Source organism: Natrix helvetica, assembly GCF_964273705.1.
Source record: "Natrix helvetica genome assembly, chromosome: 5".
NCBI classification, from domain to species: Eukaryota; Metazoa; Chordata; class Lepidosauria; order Squamata; family Natricidae; genus Natrix; species Natrix helvetica.
This window is the reverse complement of record NC_138551.1, coordinates 36,856,074-36,881,964: the sequence shown is the minus strand read 5'-3', so window position 1 is coordinate 36,881,964 and position 25,891 is coordinate 36,856,074. Positions and strand designations below refer to the sequence as shown.

Below are 25,891 nucleotides of genomic sequence, written 5' to 3'. Positions count from 1 at the left end.
TAGGTAGGTACACTGTTCAAGAAGTTTCAAATATCAATATCTTCATACTATTTAGACCAAGTTTCCATTTAAATATATTTAGCATTAATTATTCTCAGATATTGAGAAAGCATTAATTGATCATAATGGGTCTATGTGATAAATATGATAGATTAATTAACATAATATAAAGGAAATGGGCAATGAGTAATCATTTGGGAATACAGAGATATAATCACATACTCATAGTTAATTTATTGTTGCCATGAAACACATGTTCATATTGAAAAACTCAGATGAATGATAAAAAAACAAGCATCAAAAAAACTTTCACCATATAACAGTATTAAACATCCAAAACTGTTTAACAGTTTGCACAATCCATAGCAGTTTAAATGCATAATTATTTATGAAAAATCCGAATACAAAATGCTTAAGTATAAATTTACAACATAGCACTTCAGCATGTTAAAAAGGAGAAACCATCTTAAGCGCAATATAAATATACAAACAATGCTTTTGTATTTTACTTGCTATAGAGGTGAACATTGAAGGCCCTGATCTGGCTCTACCAGCATATAAACAAGAGGGCAATGCACTTTTGAGTGTACAAGGGTATTAAAGGCAATATATTGAGATAGAGGATATTTTCTCACATGAAGAGGAAAGTTGGATTTAAGCTTGTGACTCTCAAGCAAGAGTCAAGTTTATACTTAAGTTTATACAAACAGTGATACATAATTCCTTGGAGGATAACATCTTTCATCAATAGCCAGCAGGTGAGCCTTTACCAGAACAGTATCCTTTAACTGATTGAATATTAATAAATATTCCGATGTAGAAAGTGTTTGTCATTATTAAATGATTGCATTGGAGAACAATTTTTGTTTGAAAGTTTTGCTTCTTGAAAAACTTTTAATATTATGATAGACCCCTTCAAACTGAACATAAATATAACTTTGAATGACTTTATAACAAAGGCATCTTGAGAAATATAAAAGTAAATTTTAATGACTAACATATTTAATCACATGCTTCTCACACACTGCATGAATTCAACAGGGCCAAAAGTGTTTTGTTGTTAATTTTAATTTGTACTCAATGCCCAATGCATCTTACTGTAATGTCTTTCAATAGTCATCTATTCCAGTTGCCCCAATACTATTTTCCTTTGTGACAATGTCCTGGTGAAAACTTTCACCATGTTTGCCACTTGACTGCATCTAGATTTTTGAAAAAGAAGTCAAAGTATGAATGCAGTCTTGTATGCTGTAAGACGTTAGTCAACCAGGATGTATGTTTGGTGCTCTGTACTTGCCAAGAAAATTCTCAAGGACACCCTTGACTGCTTTCCAGGTGATTTTCTCAGGCCCCATAACAGATCTTCAAACTGCTTATCATTGGTAACATGTCTGTTTTGTGGGCTAACAAAAATGCCTTTCTTAATCTTGGCATCAGCTATTCTGGAATAACAAGTCTCAAATAACAAAAGCTTTCACTTTCCTAGTTCATCACTTTCACAAAAATTTTCATCACTGTTACTGAGTTTTAAGTGAAGTTGAGGCAAAAATATATTTGTTGAATCAAGAAGTGTTTCATGTACCGTGGTTTTCTGAGCTGGAATGAAATTATTTTAGACTGACCATTTCTTTTTAATGTAATGTGACTATCTTGCATGGCTGTCCCATTTGCATATGTAATAATAGTACTCAATATATCCAAACTGCATTCCAAACAGCAGTCACTGTTAGCTCTCCACAGATATTACAATTGTATTAGGTGTACTGAATGTGCTTCAACAACAGTTCCATGCTTTGGTATGTTTCTTTCATATGTGCAGCATAACCAACAAGCACTGAAGAGCTTACATTGCAATTACGGTATGTAAAAACAAAACATTTCTACAATGTGGAACATTGCAGGTTAAATTACAGGTTATTTTCGTGATTAGCAGCCAGAAATCCATAAGATACACCCAAAAGTGTTCAGGAAGCAAAACCTTTGACATCCAGTGTTATGTAAACATCCATTCACTATTACAGGATAAGGAAAGAAAATCATGCATTATTTTATTATTCTATTAAATACTGCTAAAGTTTGATTTCTTCAGGTAGTAGCAATAAAAGCAAGAGGTTCTATACATTCCAAAATACTGAAGTTTGTGTCTGTGTGCCCGCACGCATGCATATCTGTGTGTGTATCTTAAATCCTTAGACTTTTACAATAATGTTTTTTTAAATATAATTGTCGCCATTTTCTCCCCTAGTCAGTAGTAAATTTAAATAAACAAGTAAAACAAGCTTAACCTATATTAATATCACCATAGTTTAAGCCTATTCTATGCAATGCCATCTGCCTGTCTGAGATCACTTGGTTTGCAGTTCCATTTCTTCTAATTCTTAGTAAAGCATGTCAAGTAAAAAAACGAAATACCAGAACTTTCCTTGGTTTAGTTGAGCTCTTTCTCTCACTCCCAACTTCATCATATATGGCATGTGTTTTTATAAGAAAGATTTATTTGCACAATAAGCCAGTTAAATGAATCATGGTTTAATAATAAACCCATTTTTCTGGGCTCACGCTATATCCTAAACCATAATTAATTATGTACATTGGTTAAAACTGCACAAGTCTCTGAGCCAGCTACATTGTAAGTTTTTATAAACCCAGTGAAAAAAATCTTTCAATGGTATATCAGCTTTGTGTCCAAAATGGTTCATCCCGAAAAGAGTTTTATCAAATATATGCTGAAGCAATATGTAGAATGGCTCTAAATCACATGTATATACAAGGCCAATGTACATAGCTATCATTCAGTTAGATTCAAGCATGGCTTGAACATGAATTAATTAATTTTCAAATATGTAAGCTGGCACTATATTTAAAGTAAAAATATTATTAAAAAAACTATGGTCATGGTCTGTTATAATTCTTTCATCTATGGAAGGTCCAAGGTGTTGCAGTCATTAATAGGGACATAAATATGAGGCCTAGCGGCTTTTTATTGGCAAGGAATTAGCCCTTTCATAGTAGAATCAAGAATGATTTCCATATGTGATCTGAGTTTCATTCCATATCAACAAAAACTACACTTTCCAATAAGGAATTGTGCATTCATCTGATATCAGTCAACATTAAAATAATTATTAAAATAATATGTACATGAATATCTGAAGCAAACAAAAAATTGGTGCAAACTTACTGTTTTTACATTTTTCTCATATTAAAAGCATACAGGCATTTTATATTTCTATAATAATTTATCAGGTATCTCTTTATATAAAAGGTTCCATCCATATCTTGATAAAACTATTAATAAACTTTCTCGTAGGTTTAATAGAACTGGATAGCACCCAACACAATGTTTCAACTGTTATTCAGCTTGCTGAGTAAGAAGACCCAATTTCGGGGTTCATATATCATTGTAAATCATAACATAGTTTGTTCATTTATTGTTTAGTATATTGTGTGAACTGACCATTATGATTAAGCAAAATATAGCTTAACAGAACATTTGAAACAAGGCAGAATTTAGACTAGCATTTGTGTTAGTCCCAACATAAGTTAAAGAAAGTTATATAAATCATTTTTTATCTCTAAAGATAGAAATTGATTCCAAATTTCCAATTAATTTTTTTTGTGTGATTCATGCATTGAGCTAATAAAATAATAATAAAGGATTTCTTATTAGGAAAACGGAATTTAAAACTACTGAAGTCCTACAAAATGCTAAGACAAACCAGACATGCCACATTATAGCATTATAGAAATTAGCCTTAATAAGAATGTTAAAAACAAGTATTTTTTTGAAGAAAAAAAAATGGCAAACCTTTTGTTCAAACTCAAAATATATTCTGGAAGAATTTTAAACTACAGCTCCAGATTTTGAAACAATCAAAGAGTTTGGACAGTTTGTTTAAACTACCTAATTCAATTCCATGTCCAGTGCAGAAATTAAAACATTGTTGATAGGAATCTATCCATGATAGAGACACATCCAGTAAAGACTCTTTCCTCACATTGTTGAAACAAAGTGTGACAGAAAACTGAATATGGATTTCTGTTTAAGAATTGCAAGGTCAATTCAGATTAGTCCTTTCACAATTCTAATGTTCACAGGCACCTGTTTCATAAGAGATTACCTACCCTCTGAACTTCTAATTGGAGTCTGAATCCAGCTAATGAACCAAGAGATTCTAATTAAAAAAATATTACAAAAAATAGTCTGCTTGTTCCTGCTCAGAGTACACAAATAAGAGAACATAATATCAGAAGAATGTATTGAAGAGCTGCCTTTTAAATGGACAGCCCACATTCTTGCCATATCTGTACAACAGTAACAATTCATAAGATTGTTATGACCACCTATATAGAGTTCTATGTAAGAAGCACCCAATCAGACCATTACATCTTTTGGTTGATTGGAGAAGTAGTGCACAATTTCTGAGTTACCAGGAATTTCTTCCTTCCTTAGAAATCATGTTCACTATTTTTAGACGTGTGAGATGAATATTCTTAAAAGCAGGGAGAAAAGGCACTCAGTATAAACTTAAGAGGCATGCTCTGCTTAATACTGTATATTCCCAGGCAGAACTTTGGCACAAGTAGATATCAGAACTAAATCAATATTCAGAACCAACTCAACAGCAGAGGTCAATTACCTAAAAGCTTTACAACCTGTTTATTCTTTTAACAAGAGCCAGGTTGAAAATTTCAGTTCCTCTGCAGCCATTCCATATGCTTTAACAGCTGCATCACAAATGGAAATACTTCATTTCTATAGATTTTGGACCAGTATTGGCTGGTCACTGGTATAATTTCAAGAGCGTTTCAAAGTATTTCACACCCCTAATGCCCCATTTTCTTTTTTAAAAAAGTTAACGATCCAAAAAAGTGAACCTTGTAGCCTGCACTGGATAGCAATTGCTCTACAAAAGCTACAACTGATGATCCCCACCCTAACATACAAACTGTAAAGGCACAGGGGGAAATGCAGCAATCTTTCCAAGGGGAGACCTTCCCCCCTCAAGCATTAACTACTTTTCTTACCACACACTCATCTAGAGTTATCCCTTCATTAGATGGCCACTTCAGCAAAATGTTTGGAGAACCAAATTGTGAGTGTTGTCCTGAATTCTTTAAGCTACATGACTGTCCTCAAGTGGGGCACAGAACACTTTGGGGAGTTTAGAAAAGGGTTAATTATTGATCAGGTTGGCTTCTGAATCATGGAGAAAAGACGCTATATTATGCTGCAAAATATTTTGAGCATGCCTGCACTGACCCCATGTCTGTCTAGGAGCAGAACACTCAACAATTGCCCAGAGTGTTTTGTTTACCCTTGCCCAAATGCAGCAAGCAATCTGGCATTCAGGAAAAGAAGGACCAAATTTTTCTTTTTCTTCTTTCTCTTTCTTTCTTTATTCTTTCTTTCTCTGTCTTTCTTTTTCTTTCCTTTCTTCTCCTCCTAGCATAAAAAAATAGGTGTGAAACTTTCAGCTGCTGTTTTGATTCACGCCAGGCAGTCTCTCAAGCCCTCCAGAAAAAGAAATGCGGAAAATTGGGGAGCGCCTTTCCTAGACAGCGCCGGCCTAACAGCGACTCCTCACGTCAACCGCAGAGCGGCTTCCGGGAGTGCTGCGGCAAGAGGGCCCTTCCCTTGGACCGCTTCCTCCTGCTCGAGTGAAAAAGATTGTTCTCGGCTCGCTGCGAATTCGGAAGTTGTACATAAAAGGCATGGTGGAGGCGAAGAGGAGGAGGAGAGCCACCCCGAGGAAAATGGACCCGTTCAGCCATTCCATCCAAGCGAAGCCCAGCAAGGCCATGCCGAGCACGGCGAAGACGAAGCACAGGCAGCTCGCCTTCTTCCTGCAGTTCGCCCCGCAGTTGCTGGCGCCGCCGCCGCCACTGAGCCCTTCGATGTACGTCTCCATTTCGACGCTCCGTATGGAGACAGCGCCTGAGGGCGTCTCCGCGCCGAGGCTCCGCTCGGACGAGAACTGCTGGCGGGACGGCCTGGCTACCGGCAAGAACAAGTGTTGCGGGCGCAACTCGGGCAGCAGGGGCGCCCAGCCGCGCAGCTGAAGCAGGATCGCTTCGACCAGCTTGGTGTTGACCGGCAGGCTCTGCACTTGGCCCTCGGGCAGGGCGGTGCAGTGTCGGCACACGGGGCACATGATGCAAGGGCCGGCGGAGCTACCGCCATCGGTTAGTTCGGGAGCGCTAAAGTTGCTGCTTGCCTCGCTCCGACAGTGGGGCGAGTGGTTTCCCCGCTGGTGCAGCTCGCTGAGGCATTCCCGGCAGAAAGTGTGCAGGCACTCGAGCAGTTTGGGTGCGTGGCGCTCGAGGTCGAAGAGGTTGTAGCAGATCCGGCACTCGTACTCCTCGGAGGTGAGAGGAGCCTCCGGCTTGCTTGCGGGAGTCTTCCCCTTCGCCGGGTCTTCCCCGACTCCTTCCTTCTCGCCATCCTGAACCCGCTGCGTCCCTCCCTGTAGGCTGTCAGTCTGGTCGCCGCTTTGCTGCTGCTGCTGCTCCTCCTTGGCCATAATACCATCGCTTTATTTCAAGGGATCTTTTTCTTCACACCTCTAAGCTTTTACTCTGCGGGATGGGCGGGCGTGGGGAGGGGGCAGCGGTGGGCAGGGGAGCCGAGACCTTTTGTTTGCTTGCTGCCTTTTCCTCAGTTCTTTTCTGGCTTCGCTCGGACGCTTCTTGGCAGGAGCAGCCGGCCGCAGTAGTGCGTGCTTCGCTTCTCCCGGCGCCACCCTTCTGGATGTCTTTGATTCGGTGGTGACTCCCTTTCCTCTCGCTACTGGCGCCACCTGAATGCTGTTTTCCAGCCAGGAGCTGCCCTATGACGTGCGGATTCCCAGTGGCTGAGCAGCCAGACAGCGAGCGACCAGGGCCCCTGCCAACACCACTCCCTTAAAATCCGAGAGCATCCCTATGATCTCATTTCCTCAGAGAGGAAAGCCGGAAGCTGCCTAAAAACAAGGAAGGCAACAATTGGGATAAACACACACATCAAAGTGCACTCCCGTGCGCCTTTTTTTTCCCTTGAAAGTAATGGCTGCAATTTATCCTGGAAATGACTCTGGGTGCTGCTAAAAAGCCAAAAATATAAAAATGTGAAACAGACTTTCCAACACAGGGTGGAAAAGCTGATACCATTAACACCAGTGCAACAAGTGCTCACTGGATTCTACTGGCTCATCTCTCCACTTCTGCTGTATTTGGAAAGCTTGCAAAGTGCTTCACAGCTCAATAAAAGCATCTTAACTGTTGCAACCAATTCTGAACTCCTAGGTCAGGCTTTGTTGCTGGGAATTCTGGAGTTTGACACTCAGATGCATCTGGATGGCAGAAGTTGGCTTTTGAGCTTTAAAAGGCCTAAATACCGTGGTATCCTTCTACATTGGCCCAGTGTGTAGAGGGTAAACTGCATTGTTTTGTGTTGGTTCTCCTTTCTACAGAATCAATACCAGTCAATGCTGATTAGGGAGGAGAGATTGTTCCCTCAGCCACTACTCTGTGGACTACTCCCCCCCCCCAACTCTGGGGGGTATTTTAGGGTTTGATACTCTCTTCTAGACAACATTTACATGAAGTCACTAGATGAGTTCATCCATTGCCATGGAGTAAGGTATCATCAGTGTAATCGATTATATATTTCTGTCCCTGGCAAATTAAGCGATGCCCTGGATTCTTGTCCAGAAGCCTGGTAGCTGTGGAGGTTGGATAGTAAATAACAGGCTTCAACTGACCTCTGGTAAGATTGAGAGGCCTCTGCATTTTCAGGCCTGTTGATCTTGGGACTGTATCATCTTTGGTAATAGATGGGTTGCATTGACCCAAACAGACATGGTGCACAATTTGGGGATCCTTTTAAACTCATGATTCCTGTTCAAAGAGCAGGTTGCAGCCATGGCCAGGAGGATGTCTGTGCAGCTTTGGGTTATATATCAATTCTCCCATTTCTGACTGGAAGCTCTCCTCATGTCCTAGTCACTTCCCTGGTGGACTACTGTAGCATGCTTTGTTGTTCATTTGTGTACATATATATAATATGATAAGGGAACAGAGCTTGTGGCTTACAGGTTATTATAACTGCCTAACATGTAAAATAGCCAAAGTTCAAATCCCAGTAAGGGTATGGCTAGCTGATGAGAGCTAAATAGCTTGAAATGGATCTATACTAGTCTCCATTTATTTATCAACAAAAAATTACACACACACACACACACACACACACACACACACACACATACATTGAATCTTTTAAGTAAGAAGGGGGAAAAAAAGAAAAAGAAGGAATAAAAGAGGAAGCGAGAGTGCAGAAAGAAAGAAAATGAAAGAGATAGAAGAAAAGCCCAAAAGAAAGATATAATGAAGTGGTCTTTCAATAGTTTTTTTCTAAAGCTCCATCATGACTCTCTTCTTTCAATAATCTATGCTGATCTAATTATCAGAACCATAGATCTTATGTTCATTTTTTAAAAAAATCTTTGTGCAAAAAGTCCATAAGGGGTTTCCACACAGGAATAGACATCAGGAATAATCTTTTCTCTATAAATAGGTCAGTTTCCCCATGTCAGCAAATTCTACAATCTCACCAATCATTCCTCCACTATAGATATTGTCAGATTTTTCTCCACAATTCTCCCTGCAATAATCATGCTGCGATTACCTTATATAAAAACAAAGTTCCATGATATTTTTACAACTGTTTATCCGTTAGTTGCAAGAGGAATGGTTCTTGTTTCAGAATCTTCAAAATTATCTAAATCCGTATCTGCATTTGAACCCAAAACCATCTAGCTGTTTTGCATGATAACATAACTTTTCTTCTTGTTCATATTTCCAACACAAACATGAAGTAACTTTATACTTTCTTGACTATTTTTTCTGCTTTCATACACCAATGGTACATCATTTCATAAAAGTTCACCTTAAGATTCTAACATGTAAATACATTATTTACAAGCATATATTTCTCATTGTTTCATCTGTATATTATAACAAAAAATGTAGCCAACATTCTTTCACTTGTTTTTCTTCTGTTTCAAATGTCAATATTTTTTATATATTTAGCAATTACAGGTTCAGTCAGTCTACTGAGAATATTGAGAATATTTGTCAGAGTATTCAATTCCATAAATTCTTGTTTCTGATAATTGAAAATAGAAAAACCATTGACAGTTATATCTCTTTCCATCAGTTGTTTTCCTGATTTTATTTTGTATTCCCCTTGACAGAATTTTACAGTATGTTAATCATTTGTGTTTGTCTCTTATTTCTTATCTGTAAAATGTGTCTTGTGCTGAGAGCCACAAATATTTTTTCAGGCGAGCCAAGATTCGTGTTTATTCTATATTCTTAATATGGCACATCTAATATAATAAATTTTAAACTGTATTGACCTTTATTGTACTACAAATATCCCAGCCACACAAATACATGTTCTTCTAATTCTAAACATTTTCTATTTCTCACCCACTCCTTCATTCAGACCAACAGCAAGCCACAAAATACAATTCTAAATCAGATAAACCCAACTTTTATCTTTCCTTTCCATCTTGTAACATCTTATATTGTCAACTTGTGTTTTTTTCCCCTTTGCCATACAAACGTAAATATATTCCTTTGCCACTGTTTAAATGCTGCATCTGTTTTCAAAACAAGTATCATTTGAAACAAAAGCATTATTCTAGGAAAAGCATTAACTTACATCACAGATGTTTTCCCAAAAGTAGTTTCTTCCATCTTAACTTCATTCCACATCATAACTTTTTGAATATAATTTTTGAAATAACATATAATCCATGCTTGTCACACTGATACCCATATACTTTACTTTTTTCTCAATCTTAAAATCCAATTTCTTCATAATTTCTGTTCCTCTATTTTAATATTTCTGTCAAAATCTTTGTCTTCCGATTATTAATCCTGAAACCTGCTAATGTATCAAATTATTTTAATTTTCCCATTAATGTATTTATTCCCTTTAGAAGATCCTCAAAAATTAACACCGTCATCAGCAAATAATATAAACTTTGAAATTTCATTTTAAAACTTTATTCCACAATTCTCTCATCTTGTCTTATATATATGTATTCACTATTTCAAGAATTAAAACAGAGAGGAGACAACAGGAATCCCTATCTTGTCCCTTTTTTGTATCTCACAAGTTTCTCTTAGAACACCATTGACAATTATTAGTGTTTGTAAAATATGTTGATTTTAATCTGTTTAATAAAATTCTGTCCAAAATTCATATCTTCCAAAAGTTTAAACAGAAAGGTCCCAGTTTATATTGTCAAAGCCTTCTCTTTATCTAAGAAAATCACTGTTGCTTGATTTTCATTATGTAGTTTCAGCTGTTCCAAAATGACCAACACATTTCTAATGCCATCCTTTTAAATTGTCTTTTAAGTAAAAACCCACATTGATCCTCATGAATAAATTATCGCAAAATTATTTTTAACCTCTCATCCAATAATATTGACTATAATGACAACATAGTCATTATTCAATAAAGACACTGACTAATAGTTTTTTTTGTAAAAGTCAATGCTTGATCTGCCCTCTTATCCTATGGCTATTTTCATTTGGATGAGGAAAAGAGATAATGTCTTTATTAATGTCTATCTTCCATCTGGACAAGCTGCCAATGGCATTAGATCTGCTGGGAACTAATCAGATTTATAAATAACTTGTATTATGACAAATTCTCCCCAGACCTTTTTCATTTTGTTGTGCCATTTTAATTCAAAGTGTGAATCGGATGCATCTTGTTTAAAAAATTTTTTTTACAATACAATACAATAGTAGAGTTGGAAGGGATCTTGGAGGTCTTCTAGTCCAACCCCCTGCCTAGGCAGGAAACCCTATACCGTTTCAGACAAATGGCTATCCAACATCTTCTTAAAGACTTCCAGTGTTGGGACATTCACAACTTCTGGAGGCAAGCTGTTCCACTGATGAATTGTTCTAACTGTCAGGAAATTTCTCCTCAGTTCTAAGTTGCTTCTCTCCTTGATTAGTTTCCACCCATTGCTTCTTGTTATACCCTCAGGTGCCTTGGAGAATAGTTTGACTCCCTCTTCTTTGTGGCAACCCCTGAGATATTGGAACACTGCTATCATGTCTCCCCTAGTCCTTCTTTCTCTTAAGCTAAACATATCCAGTTCCTGCAACCGTTCTTCATATGTTTTAGTCTCCAGTCCCCTAATCATCTTTGTTGCTCTTCTCTGCACTCTTTCTAGAGTCTCCACATCTTTTTTACATTGTGGTGACCAGAACTGAATGCAAAAAAGATGGAGGAGCCAAGAGAAAAGAAAAAGATTAAGGAGCCAAGAGTAATGAATCCTAAAAAATTGTTGACAAATGAAAGGGAGGGTCTGGGTATGCAGGATACGGAGATTCTCAGTCATGGGTGTACCAAAGGTACTTTTTCAAAAGGCAACTGGACTTTGTTTTTTCTTGAAGACATTTCGCTTCTCTTCCAAGAAGCTTCTGAACTGAAGAAACTTCTTGGAAGAGAAGCAAAATGTCTTCAAGGAAAAACGAAGTCCACTCGCCTTTTCAACAAACCCTCCCTTTTCAGCAAAGGGAGGGTTTCCATGGCACTAACTAACTCCATAACTTCACACTCCTTTGTACTCCCCATACAAAACCACAGAGTCATGTTTAACCCTTTTTTGCAAGGCCAGGAGAATGGGGGCCTCATTTCTGGGGGAAGAATATTATCTTTATCCTTTTTTCAACAACTGAATCTTCCATCTAAATATTATGTATATGTTGTTTGTCCTTAGCTGATTATATCAATACAATTAAAAGATATGTAGATACATAGGTTGCAAGTAATTGTTTGAAGCAGCTACATTACTTTCAATGGATTATTTCTAAGTTTGTAAAAGTGCCAAAAGTAGAATTGGCATATAGTAAATGTACTATTAATAAATACATGTGGATCCCCATTGAGGAAGCCATTCCACATGTAAAGTGATGCTGTTATTATGCATAAATGATTAAAAATAGAAGTCAGTCAGTACAGTCTATAAAAAGTCCCATTGTAAATTATTCAGAGTTCTGAGTAGCGGTCAGAAAACGGCCATAGCACAGCATCTTTAAAAAGGCCATTAAACTGAAACATAAAGAACCTCCCAGAAGTCTTGTTAGCTTATCCAATGTGTTAATATATCTGTAGAACTAATATTCAATGCTGGTATGAATGAAAATTATATGTGTGTATTTTGCTTTTAAACTATTGAAACCTAAGACTGACCCAAGTTTTGCAGACACCTAAAAATCTAAATAGCTAAAAATAATAATGTAGCAAGAATGAATGCTGTTGACATCAGTTTGACTGGGGAAAACTATTTTCCATTTGGAAGGAACACAAATTATTTATAATGCTGTTACATTCAAAGTACAATTAACTATATATTAATTCAGTTAATCCATTATGCTGAACTATAACAGTAGCTTGATTGATTGATTTGGTTTCCCAAGCTGTGGGAATCCAGGTACGATGTATACATGATGTCTACTATGTTTGCAAATCAACTCAATTGTGGTTTATGCAATACAATATTGGTTCAACTCAGTTTTGAGCAATTGTGAGCTAGGCAGGATGTACTGCATTCTAAAAGATTAATGAGTTGGGCTGCCCTTTGTTAAAATCATATTTTCATCAACAAAACTTAGGTAATTTTAGATCAACAAAATAATATTATGATTTTAATAACAAAATTTGGAGGAGACTTGGAGGTCTTATAGTCCAACCCCCTGCTCTGGCAGGAAACCCTATACTATTTCAAACACATGGTTTTCCAATCTCTTCATAAAACTTTCAGTTTTGTAGCATTCATAACTTCTAAAGGTAAGTTGTTCCACTGATTAATTGTTCTAACTGTCAGGAATCTTCTCAGTTCTAAGTTGCTTCTCTCCTTGATTAGTTTCCATCTATTTCTTCTTGTCCTGCCTTCTGTTGCTTTGGAAAATAAGTTGATCCCCTCTTCTTTGTGGCAGCCCTTCAAATATTGAAACACTTTTATTGTACCACCCCTAGTCCTTTTCATATTATATATTTATATTTTATATTGGGATTTTTTGTTAAAACAATTTAGTTCAAGTAGGCAAAAAAACAGTAAAAGAGTCCCTGTGGATTTTACTCTTACATTACTAAGGGGAGATGCTCTTATCTGTTAAAAAGCCATTGAGCCAGCCCTGTGCAAACACATTTCTATAGTCAGGTGGCCAGCATGACATCATGGAATGCTGTTACCTTTCCACTGAAGTGATACCTATGTAATTTGCATGTTTTCAAACTGTTAAGTTAGCAATAACTGGGGTGAGGACAGGAGGGTGGTGTTCAGGTCTTGAATTTGGGCTGCTGGCTTTCTAGCCAACAAGCTCAGCATTTTAACTACTGAGCCACTGCACCGCCCTAATCCAAGTAGAACTAATACAAGGATCTAATCCATGCATACATTTGTAACAGGCCACTCCCCCAGGTTTCTATTTTGTATTATTATTTTGAAAAAGTCAGTAGGCTCTCCAAAACTGGATCTGTGGATTGGAATGTTAGAAAAGATATAATCTTGTGATTTAAGTGAATAATAAGAAATATGACTATGGGTAACAAGTTGCAGCATCCCTGTCAGTCCCATGCTGTCTTGTGCAAACATCTGGAGTCACCGAAATGGTGACTCTTTCCTTTTATCTTTCGTAAAGATATCTAGTCTGAATTGTGTGATATAAAACCCAAAATATATGCTTGTTACACTATCTGTGGTGCTGGTGACTCTGCAGAAATGTCCGATTAGATTTAAGGAGAGGACCTTCCACAAAACAAATGGCAGCCAGTAATTTTTTTTCAGCAATACTTCTGACAACTATGTTTCATCTTTTTCAAGGATAATCAAAACACCGGTTCATGTCATGCTGTGCCATGTATCCTCTGGGCCCCCATTCTGAAATATTCTCAATAGCATTTTGATTATGATGTAGTTGATCATCCCACCTTGGGCATATTATCAACATTAGAGTTTAATTACAACTTTGAGAAAAGGTATTTAATAGAACCCCCGTTTGGTCTTAACTAAAGCACTGGAATATTAGCCAGTCTTATCTCTGCTTAGTGTCACTTATGGACATGATATTATGATAAAAGAAGTGGTGGGGTTGGGAAGGCAAAAAGTCATTTTCTATCCGTCTGTCTCTTTTCTTCCTCTTCATGCAATGTGCAAAAGGGCCTATGCACTATCATACCATTTAACTATTTTCTACCAAATAAGAGAGTAAAGAGTGCAGCCAAGCCATTAGTAGCTTCTAATGCTATGATCAAAACCATTTTACAGAAACTTATTTTTTTTCTCCTTAGATTTTCTTGAGAAAAGAAACAAAAATGTAAGTAATGAGAAAACTCATGTTTCTTAAGTTCCTTGAATGAAGCAAACCAGTACAAATCTCACCTAGAAGCCTTTTGACAAGACTGTCCTGCTCAAGGCCATAGACAACCTGGCCAGAAGCTATGAAGGATTGTTGCATGGTGGAATTCTGCTCGAAGGTCATATTAGAGAAAGCAATGTGAAGTTAATATAACAACTGCAGCCATAACCAGCAAACATGAAACAGTCCAAGTTCCAAACGAATTAAGAATTATCACCAGTAACCAAGATTCCAATAGTATATTAAGGACCAGGCGAGGTTGTTATTAAAACTTAATCACCCCAGTAAGAAAATTACCAGTATTTACTACAAAATGGAAAATGCAGAATTAGACAAACACTTTTTCCATTATTGCCTTCACACTCAAAATTTAAAGTTCTAATATTGGAGCACAAGAGGAAAATATACTGAAGATGAAACCTACAGACCATGTATTGGTATTGGTATTTTACATTCTTTTAATAAAAGCAATGTTTCAAGATCCTGAAACTTATATATCTTATGTAAGAAACAGTATTTGTGAGTGTGTGTATACGTTTTTATTTATTCCAGGTTCACAAAAGAGCATACAAAAAATATATTAATACATTTCTAGAGAATTATCTCATTCGTAAGAAATAAGCTGTATTAGAAGCAGCAGAAAATCCTCTTCTGTTTGTTTCTGGATAGATATACCAAACCAGGAACATTAAAATTGTCTCGGGGTTCTGTATTAAGTCCTGAATTCCTAATTTTATAAAGGAGTGGAATGTGAAACACATTTACAATTTTGTTCCCAGTACAAATAAAAAACCAGTCCTGGAACATCTCAAACTTCCAGTGACTTTAGTTTTCTTGAAAATGACATGGAAGTGGTTTGCCATCATCTTTTTCCACAATTGATAGATAAAATCTTTTTATCCAAATTATAAATTAGTTCCATTGTTACTTAGATTCCAGGTGCAGATGAATTCCTGTCAGCAGTGGAGACACATCTTAATGAGGCAATTCTCTTCTGATTTATGTGGGAATCCATTTCTTTTGTTACTCAATGGAATTTACTTCTCAGTACATTCCCTATTGGTCATTTACAGATCGTTATCAAATCACTTAGCTATTGTTGAGATACTATAATGCCTATACTCATTATTGTATTGGTACAAGCATAGGGTGATGCTAGGGAGACGCCATAAGGGACTAATGAGGAAATGTCCCATGTTACCTCCATGTAATGCTGTACAGTGCCATATTTGTCATGGAACAGGCAGTTGTGAAGCAGAAATGACTTCCCTAACCAGCCATTGTCTACTTCTCAAATGGCCATGTCACATGTTTTTCCCTAAAACCTTCAGGGAGCATCGAAGGAGACTGGCTAGGAACATCTAAAATGCAGTACATCTAAAGTGAAAGAAGGTGTGGCATCTCCATAATTAATATCACTCTAGCCGGTAATGAGACAACAGGATAGTGAGCAAACACACAAGGTAGAGGCGATGGAGACCATCACCAATGGAGGCCGAAAGCCTCACAGGGAAAGACTTTCTGCACAAGTTTTTCCCAGCGCTCGAGGTGGCGCAGTTTCTCGCAACGCGGCGCAAGCTCCGACTTTGTAGCCTAGTCGCATCCTTTGCCCTTAAATGCGTCGTTGCTTGCTCCGACAGAGGTCGCTGTGCAGCCGCTTCGTGCGCCGGGGCCAAGGCAGGGCAGCTACCGGTGGTTTTTGGGTGGCTAGGGTGAATTGAATTGGGCCACGTTGCAGGGCCCCGCGCTAGCAAAATGGAGACAGAAGGGGCGACGCTGCCAGCGTCGAAAGCGCCCCGAGCCTCGTGCATCAGGATAAAATAACTGTCTGGGCAAAAAGCGGGAAAGCGGCCGAGCTGCCTCGGAGAGAGCAATTCCGGGCTGCAACCGCAGCAGGTCTCTTCGGAGCAGCGGAGGGGCTTCCGGCCAAGTAGATGCAGATCCGGAGGCCGAGTTCGCCTTCGCGCTGCTTCAGGTATGTATCTCCCTGCTTTGTTTTTCTGTTAGAGTTGCTGCAGCCGTTGCTGTCATCGCCGCGGCGCCTCTCGGCTCGCCCACCCGCCCATCGTTTCGTGATCACGCTTCGCTTCGCACCTGGTCTAGCCCGGGGAATAAGGTTGCCAAAAGCCGAGGATGGAGTGATCAGGGACTGCCTTCCCTTCACCATCTTGAACACGGATTTGATGCTCCCGGATTTTAAGCGGACGCCGATGGCTCTCCAGCGCGTTTTCCGGCCTGCCAAGGGCTGGATGGATCTCCTCGCGGTAGCCGCACGTGGCGCTGGGTCGCAGCCAGCAGCTGGGTGATTATTTCATAAGGCTCCTGAATCCTGCCAAATTGTTCCTACGTGCCAGTCCATCCTTCGTCTTCAGAAAGGGTGGGGAGGGGGGGGCTTAAGGACAAGGCATTGGTTCAAGCACCGGGGCAAGGTTTTGATTTTACAGTCGCCATGCCTCATTTCCTGCATGGAAGTAGGGCTTCCAGACATACTAATCTAATTTAAGTGTCTAAAATCGTATAGCACGGTATGTTTGGGGGGGGGGGGGACCATATCATAGTGGTGAGAAAATTAAAAATGGGAAATGACGTTATCTAGATCGCAGTTAAATTTTCTGAATAAAATTCATAAAATCAAGGAAGTAGGAAGGTTCATTTTAGACAGTTAAATCCAGTCTCCAATGTAGTGCAGAAAGCCAAACCAGACATCCTAATAAATGTCTAGACATACAAGATTCCAGCATTTCTTTTCTGCCCATTCAGAAGTTGTATTCTAATAATCCAGTATCAGAGAACCAGAGAGGTTCATATGTTGGCTTAGGAACTTGGGGATCTGAGTTTTCCTGGGTGACATTGGGCAAATCCAAAATGCCTGGAATACTCCATGGATTTCAAGACTGTCTTAAAGGGAGGAAAGGGGGGGGGGGCTTTTAAGATTATTACATCAGATTCTGGATTATAATGGAGAGGTTATGGTCTATGTGATATTACCTTCAGATATTTGAAAAGTGTGATCATAGCTTCCTTTGGCCATTGTTCTCAGACACCCATTTCTCTCAGTTTTACCTAATAAGGATTAATTCTGGGAAGATTTTTTAAAAGTTATTATTTTTAATATTCAGTTGGACTTTTCCATGTTACATAATTCTCCTGAGTTATTTTTTTCTGGAGGATAAACATGATGCAAATATTAATTTAGTTCACTGTAGTACCTAGAGTTGTTCTTCATCCTTTGGTTAAATGATCACCATCTTCAGGTTATTGTAAAACAAAATGGATACCACCTCTGCCCTGATGCCAAATTTCCTCTTGTCTCCATTGCATCTATTCTGTGTTACTACCAAGTGATGAGATTGAGGTGATTGGCTTTCTTCTCTGGCCTTGCTGCTGCCCCCCCCCCCCTTCAACAGCAAATTGGGGACATTGCAAAAAGAATTGAGAGAATGATTTATTTATTTATTTATTTATTTGAACTTGTTAGTCGCCCCCTCTCCCCACAGGGACTCGGGGCGACGTACAAAAGCAACAATCAAAACAGTATCATATAGAGGAGGTAAAAATAAATAAATAAATTACAGTGCTTAGAAAAAGTTAAAACCCCAATAACATTAAAAATTTAAAAACTAAAATTAACAGTTAAAAAATGACCAAGGGGTGGAGAATGATGTTCAGTAGTAACTCGGATGCGGTAGCTCAGAAAGATGGAACCTGTCATTATTGTGCTATTTACTGACTCCTACAGAATAGGATAAATCACATCACAGTAATTAGCCGCTGATCAAACACTTCTCTTCCAGGGAAGAACTAAGAGAATGACTGAAACTGATAAGTATGAGTATATTGGCCAATAAGCAACAACACTACAGGTCAACATATTTATTTCTTCACACTACAATGAGAAAAAGCAGGTTGTTGTATGATAAAGGTACTGTCTCCACTGTTGCCATTTCAGATGCAATTGAATTGATGTAGTGCAAGCAAACAAAATAATGTTCAAATACAATACTGGAGACTCATATCTTTTCCCCTACCATGTTGACCACCTGGAGAGAAGGCTGTCTCTTGATGGGCTCCAAGATTCTAGATTTCCACTTAGTTACTGAAAAGTGTTCATAGGACATTCTGCATTACCTGGATTCCATCTTTTACCCAGTCTTATTCAACACCTTGTAGACAACCTATTACTGATCAGTTAATTGATTTATACCCCAAATCCATTACTGGTAGTCCTTGCTTAACAACCAATCACTTAGCAATCATTCTAAGTAACAACAGATTTCCTACTTACAATCTGTTTCTGGAGTACTGATGGCTGCACATGTGGGCCCGCGCACACACACTGCAGTCACATGACTGCATTTCAGGTGCTTGGCAACCAGCTCATCTTTATACCTGATTGCAAACTTCCCTGGTCATGCGGTCACAATTTACAACTTTTTTTTTTACTGTTTCCAGTTTTTCGGGCTGGTTTCTGCATAAAAATATCCATAAGAATACATTTATTCATTTAATGATTGTGGCATTTGCTTAATTTGTCACTTGATGATAGTGGCATTTGGTTAATGATTACTGCAAAAAAGGTCCAGTCCCATGAGTGTCTTGACTTAAAACTGCCATGACTTAATAAGGGATATTCTGGGATCCATTCCTGTCATACTTGAGGACTGTCTGTACTGTTTTTTCCTTTACTTTTAGAATGTGTAACCTTCATGAAAAGTGAAAACTGCAGTAATTTGTATTTAAATAGAAGAAGAATTATACTTCCACTTCTTGTCCCCAGCCTTTACTGAACTAAGAACAGGTAACAAAATCCCTAAGTGGGTTTTGTTGCATACCTACCAGTAATTATTTCTATTATGCCCTGCTTCAGCTTTCAGATGAATTAGCCCTACTAGCCAGTTATTCTGAAAATTGTGATGTCTCAGATTTTTAAAGAGCCATAGGTTCAAGAAGGTTTATTCTACTTATGTTTTACTTTTTGGAGCCCTAAAGTATATTCAATGGTGTTCTTTCCAATTCAAAAGAAATTAAAATAAAATGCCTTTGATGCCTATACAGTATAACAAGAGTTGGAAGGGACCTTGGAGGTTTTCTAGTCCAACCCCTGCTCAAGCAGGAGACCTTGTACCAATCCAGGTTGTCTAGTCTCTTCTTACACCCACAATTTCTGAACTTTTTATAATTTAGGAAAGTGAAGAGCATAAAGCTGCTTATATTGAGAAATCTGGTTTGCATATCATTTTGTTTGTCATGTTAATTTTCATTTATAGTTGAATGAATCATAATCTAAAAGGTTGTAGCTACACTCTAGAAATTAAAATCAAGGAGCTGAGAACAGCTTGTTATTTGTTTCCTGATTCAAGACCTGGACACCAACTTCAAATAAATTAAAACAGGTGAGGAAAAGTGTAGGAAAGATAATACGAGCATTGGAGTAATCCTAGAAAATGATATTGAGAGTCCAACCTTAAGAAGAAGAAAAAGGAGGGAAATTTTAGCATCGTTCAGTTATGCAGAAGGATATAAAAAAGATGAGATGATCAATAGCAATAGCATTTAGACTTATATACCGCTTTATAGTGCTTTATAGCCCTCTCTAAGCGGTTTACAGAGTCAGCATATTGTCCCCAACAATCTGGCTTCTCATTTTCCCCTCCTCGGAAGGATGGGAGGCTGAGTCATCCTTGAGCCTGGTGGGATTTGAACTGCCAAATTGCAGTCAGCCAATAGTCAGGAGAAGTGGTGTGCGGTAAAGCCCTCTAACCACTGCGCCACTGAGGCTCTGTTCAAGATCTTTCATTGGTTCCAAAATGCAGAACATGAATTAGTGCATTCAAATTATGGGATGGCAGTTTCTGATTGACAGTTAGAAAAAAACTTCCTAACTAGGAAAAAAAGATTACATTTCTTTAGTTTCCCAGGAGTGTTTCATAATCACATATATCATCAGGTGGTATCAAATTCCATTGCATAAAGGAAGTCATTGCATAGAATTTAACTGCACATTTATCTTTTAGGCCAGGCTTTCTCCTGCCAATTATCCTTTAGATAACCTGGGTTACATTTCCATCAACCCATGCCAGAAAGGATGAGAATTAGAATCCAATACATCTGGACAGTACCACCAAGTTACATAGTATTGATTTTATTTTTAACACGGGGAGAAAGTTTCTTATTGCTAAAAAATTAAAATTCTTTGTAACTTGATCACATTTTAAAATAAATCATAGCCTACGGTTCTTATAAAATGTTCTTATCTGTATAAGCAATTATTTATTGCTATTTGACTAGGCATATCATGCAGTCTTTACCAGGGAAGCATGCAAAGGAATCATTTATCATTTGGGCTGATAGCTCCCACAATTTATCTCTTTCAAATTGAAAAGAGTTGGTTCCATATGTTGCGGAACTATTTGAATATACCGGTTTAGCGACCCAATGCAGCAAAGAAGATATCATTTGAAATATGATATTTCGGGATGATGATCTCAGAATCATACTCTTTTTCATGGATTTAAATAAGAAATAATCCATGCATATATGTGGATCTCCCGTTTTAATCTGTGTGAATGCACAAACTGCTAACAGAGCAGGAAAACAAGACATTCTGTTAAGATGACAATAGCAGAGTCTGGTGTTTCCAGTGTCAGCGTTAAGCAATTATAGATTACTGACAGCAATTGGTTACACGTTTCAGGTCTGCTTCTTCTAACTCCCAATCTGGCCATTCTTAGTCATTCATCCCAAATGCATTAGATGGAGGAAGGGGACAAGCCCTGCTAAACCAGTATATCCAAGTAGTGTATGATTGGTGATTGCTATGCTATTTGAACCGGAGAAAGGACATAGCTGCTGGAAGAAGACAACAAAGGATTGGAAGAGAAAACTACCTGTCACAAAATCTACCTCTTCTCTATCCTTATCATTATGGAAAACCTCCAAGCCAACTAGCTTTCAGATCCTGGTAGTGCCATTTTGCTTTCTGTCTCAGCAACAAAATAGTCCTTTAGGCTGGGCAATTGGCTTCGGGACAGCTTCTCTTAATTTGTTGAAGCAGTCATATGACGAGTTCCTTAGGATTGGGGAGATGAAGGGCATGTGCTATTACAATAGCTTCGGGGATTGCTGGGGCTCAGCAGTTTCAGGTTACAACCAGCCTCAAACTCAATCAAGGTGCTGTTTTATGCCCATCAAGTGAGGAAGAGTTGGTATGAGTCAGTTTCACTCTGAGCTACAAATACTCTCCTTTATTGGTACCTCATGTTAGTTAATCCATGAAGTATGTAGAAAGGATGTCTGTTACTTGTAATTATCCTTTGAATTGGAAAACAAGTCTAAGTGGTTTATGTAACTTGTATGGAGATATTTGTAAATGACATAAATAACAATTTGGACAAATGATACTAATGTTGTAATTTGCATCATTTGTGTAATTACTTCATTAAGCAAGTGACATCAGTTACTGCCAAGATTTGGTGTATTGTATGCAAAATGTGTGGTATCAAGGTCTGGCAAATTGAAGTTCTATTTTGAGCATATGAGGAATTGTGTGTTGATTTTGTACTGATTTGTATCCTCTTTTGGAATCCAATCCTTTTAGTTTATTTAGTTTGCTTACCATGATGTAATGGAATGTGTGGATGAGCTTGGGGAACAAAGAGATGAGATGCTGATTAAGAAACCATCAGACGAGAGAGGCAGGAGCCCTAGTGACTTAACAGTCAGAGGAAGAAACTTAGTAAGGACTGCTTAATTGTGTGATGGCGAACCTATGGCATGTGTGCCACAGGTGGCATGCAGAGCCCTCTCTGGACACGTGAACTGTTGTCCCACCTCAGCCCCGCCATGCATGTGCGCGTGCTTCCCGTCGGCAAGCTGGTTTTTGGGTCTGCCGTGCATGCGTGGGGGGCCTGGCACACGCGGGAGATGCATGTGCATGCATGGGGGGAGCGCAGGGCAGTCACACGAGCATGTACAGTGGTGGGGCGCACACGGGGGGTCACGGGTGCATTGCATTATTGACACGCACATCAGGGGTGGGTTCCTGCCAATTCTAACCTCTTCTATAGAAATCTACAGTGACGTTTAGAACTGGTTCCAGCTCCCTCCCCCCGCCCGTCCACACATCATCAAGATGAAGAGCGAGAAGAGGAATTCTGGGAGTTGAAGTCCACAAGTCTTAAAGCTGTCAAGTTTTAACACCTCTGGGTTTTGCAAGTGTCTTGTAACTTGACAGTTTTAAGACTTGCATGCTTCAATGCTAGAGTTTCTGAGCCAACATTTTGGTTGCTAAGCAAGAGCGTTGTTAAGTGAGTTTCACCATACTTTACAAGTTGGCCACACTCACCCAGTCACATGGCTGGCAAGCCACTCCCACCCGGTCACATGGCTGGGGACTCCTGTCTTTCTTGTCTGATTGTTTCCTAGGTAGCATCCCTTCTCCAATCTCATTCATAAATTCCATTATACCTACGCTATGCTTTTATTTCATTCATTTTTATGGAACCTATCAATGCTTATACTAAGGACAAACTGAGCATGCTAAGGATCAAAAGTGAAAAATCCCAACTAACTATTAGATAATATTTTGAATCTTGCTGTCAAAGCAAGTGGATTTCAATATACTGTGTTTCCCTGAAAAAAAGACAGGATCTTCTTTTCTTTTGACCCCCGAAATAAGCACTTGGCCTTATTGTTGAGAAAGTCTTATTATTTTTGAGGTGCAGGAGGTAGCGAGTGTGGTCACCTCATGGCTACTGCTGTGTTGCAATATTTTCAGGGAGGGCTTATTTTGGGGGGAGGGCTTATTTTAGTGCATGCGCTCAAAAGCCCAATTGAACTTATTATCCGGGGAAGTCTTATTTTCAGGGAAACAGGGTATAATGTAACCAAAAGCCTACTTTTTCGAAGAACAGTATATGTTTATAAACATTTTGTCATATTTGTTATTGACCGTAAATTAAGTCCACAAAGTTTTAATAACTTAAACCTTGTGTCACAATTTGGTTAGGCTTGTATGAATCAATCCTGTTGCATTCAAACTTAATTTGAATTGAGTCTAGAATTACTGAAAAGTAGTGTGTTGCTAGCACAAGAGAGAAACAGGTTAAAGGTTTACGACTGGCCACATTAAAGAAGCTAAAAACGGAGAAAGTCAATGGATCAGGCAGTGTTTGGTTGCCACCTTATCTGCATCCTTGTGTATCAACACACAGAGGCAATAGACCTTGGTGCCTAAGCAATAAAACAACTCGTTAAAAAATTAGTGAATAATCAACCATTCCATCAATTGGAGCTAGCCTGCAGCTCTAGCCCCATGCCCATGGTCATTTGAGAAAAAGCTATATTGTTACAGTAGGCTTGTGTGACTATTCTTTCGGTTCTTGTGGATTTGAGTTTCAAGTCTTCCCTAGATTGTTAATGTTGTAAATCCTGAGCTGGTGCCTTCAAGATTAATGATTTGCACACAGGTTTCTTTGGCCAGTTCAGGAAAATGAAATTTCCATGGTTTCCAAAATGAAGATTTTATAGATAATTGTGAAGTTTAGCTGCCCAGTTCCTGCCTTGATACTTTTGTGGTTGTTCTAAGCATGCCTTCTTAAAATTGCTAAGCACAATTCCTTAGGGAATGGCTAGGAAAATGTCACAACTACAAATCTCTGTTGTGTAAAACACCCCAGAATTGTAGTTTGCTGGCAATATTCTGAATTAACAATTCGCTATATTGCATATAAGAATTGAATATAAGAATGCCTAAAGTAATAATAAGTAGAGCAGCTTTCAGATCTCTTAAATACTCCGGAGCCACCAGATTCAATTCATTGCTTTGAAGCAAGCCGCTACTTCAATTCACAAATCTGCTTTGAAAGGATGTTTCTAGCAAAGCTTCGTCAAATTGAATCACCCATTCATAATTTAATCTTGAATTCTTTTGAATCTCACATCTGTTAGATGTACCGCCAACTGAAAATCACTATTCCACGAGAGACTGAGTAGCACTGAAAAACAGAATAAACACAACACTATGCAAGCCCCTTACCTCCAGGAGGACCTTTACATCATTTTGCTGAGACTGGTGCCATCCAGATACATAGGATATCAAGTCCCATAATTCCCAGCCAGCCTAAAATCAAACTGAATGGAAACCATGGAGTTGAAGACCAATTCATCTGATCAGTGGACCCTAGAAAGGCTGATTCACAAAGGATGTTTACACATTTTCCAGATTTGCATGCATAGCTATTGAATTATTGGGGTAGAGGGTGCTCCTTCACAATAATGAGTACTGTTACCGGTAGGTGCTGGAAAATGATCTTGCTACATATCAGTAAGTAGCACTTTTCCCATGCATAATAGTATTTTTTAATCTGTATACGTATGCGAGTCCTAGGTAATATCAAGTTTTACCGTAAACTACTGTTATTTATTTTGATTATTCTAAAGAATTCCTTATCTTTCAATTACTAAATCGCCTGACTTAAAAAAAGAGAATGTGGTTTTACTGGTTACATGCAGGATTCAACAATGAATTGCTCCACATGCTGGTAACTAGGCACAAGGTAGCTCTCTTTAAAAAAAAAAGCCTTTGCCTTGTGCAGGAGAAAAAGGTGAAAGGGCAGCCTCAGTAATAAATGAATTTTTCCCTCAGTCATACAGTTCGGAATGGGTGGAGATTGCCACACTGCTGGCTGGTGTGCTAGCAAAAATAAGAATCAGTCTAACGCACTAGATAAAATCATTCTTGTTACCTAAACCTATGAAGAGTTTGTACTCCTTTGCCAAATAAAAAAGTTACTTTTTACATTTTTGCTAGGTGATTATTTCTCAGCATAGTTCAACTCAAACTGATGTTGATTTTATATTACAAACATGCATGAAAGGTTGATTAGCAAGTTGGGGATTAGGTAATAAAAATTGAAATATAAATACACATACAAAAATGCATCCAAACTATTGGGAAGAAGATTCTGTCAGATATACCGTTTAAGCTGCAGATTGCTAACCATAATTGATGATTGTACGGTCGGTGGCATCAGCAATAGTACTTAAGAGCCAAGCTTTCTACAGTGGAAAATAAATACCGCTTGGCATCATCATCAGAATAGATTTTACAAGAGTAATTACCTCTGTCCTATTGGGAGCAATGAATGCATATATAGTAGGTGATTACAGTAAAGATAATATACAGGAAGAAAGAACCATGTTCACAACTGATTAATGTCAAAAGTTAATGAACAAGCTAGTTTGAAAAATATGTAAATAGAGAACATTGGAGTAAAACCTTTGGTTCAAAATGAAATGATATGAAACAAACAGTTGAACAACTTTATTATTCTAGGTTAAAAGGATATAAAAATGTTAAAACATTTTGCTACAAGGTGCCTAAAATGTGTGTATGTACAGACATGCACAAATGTACTTAAATTCAAGAAATAAAGTAATGTTAACACAATTTAAATTA

General features: G+C 38.3%; 1 protein-coding gene across 1 annotated transcript; it reads right to left on the bottom strand.

Moving 5' to 3' along the window:
- Nucleotides 1-209: 209 nt before the first annotated feature.
- RNF228 (ring finger protein 228) lies at nucleotides 210-7,868 on the bottom strand. Its single transcript, XM_081956388.1, has one exon. The coding sequence runs from the start codon at nucleotides 6,522-6,524 to the stop codon at nucleotides 5,571-5,573; it is 954 nt and encodes a 317-aa protein (XP_081812514.1). The 5' UTR covers nucleotides 6,525-7,868; the 3' UTR covers nucleotides 210-5,570.
- Nucleotides 7,869-25,891: the final 18,023 nt, after the last annotated feature.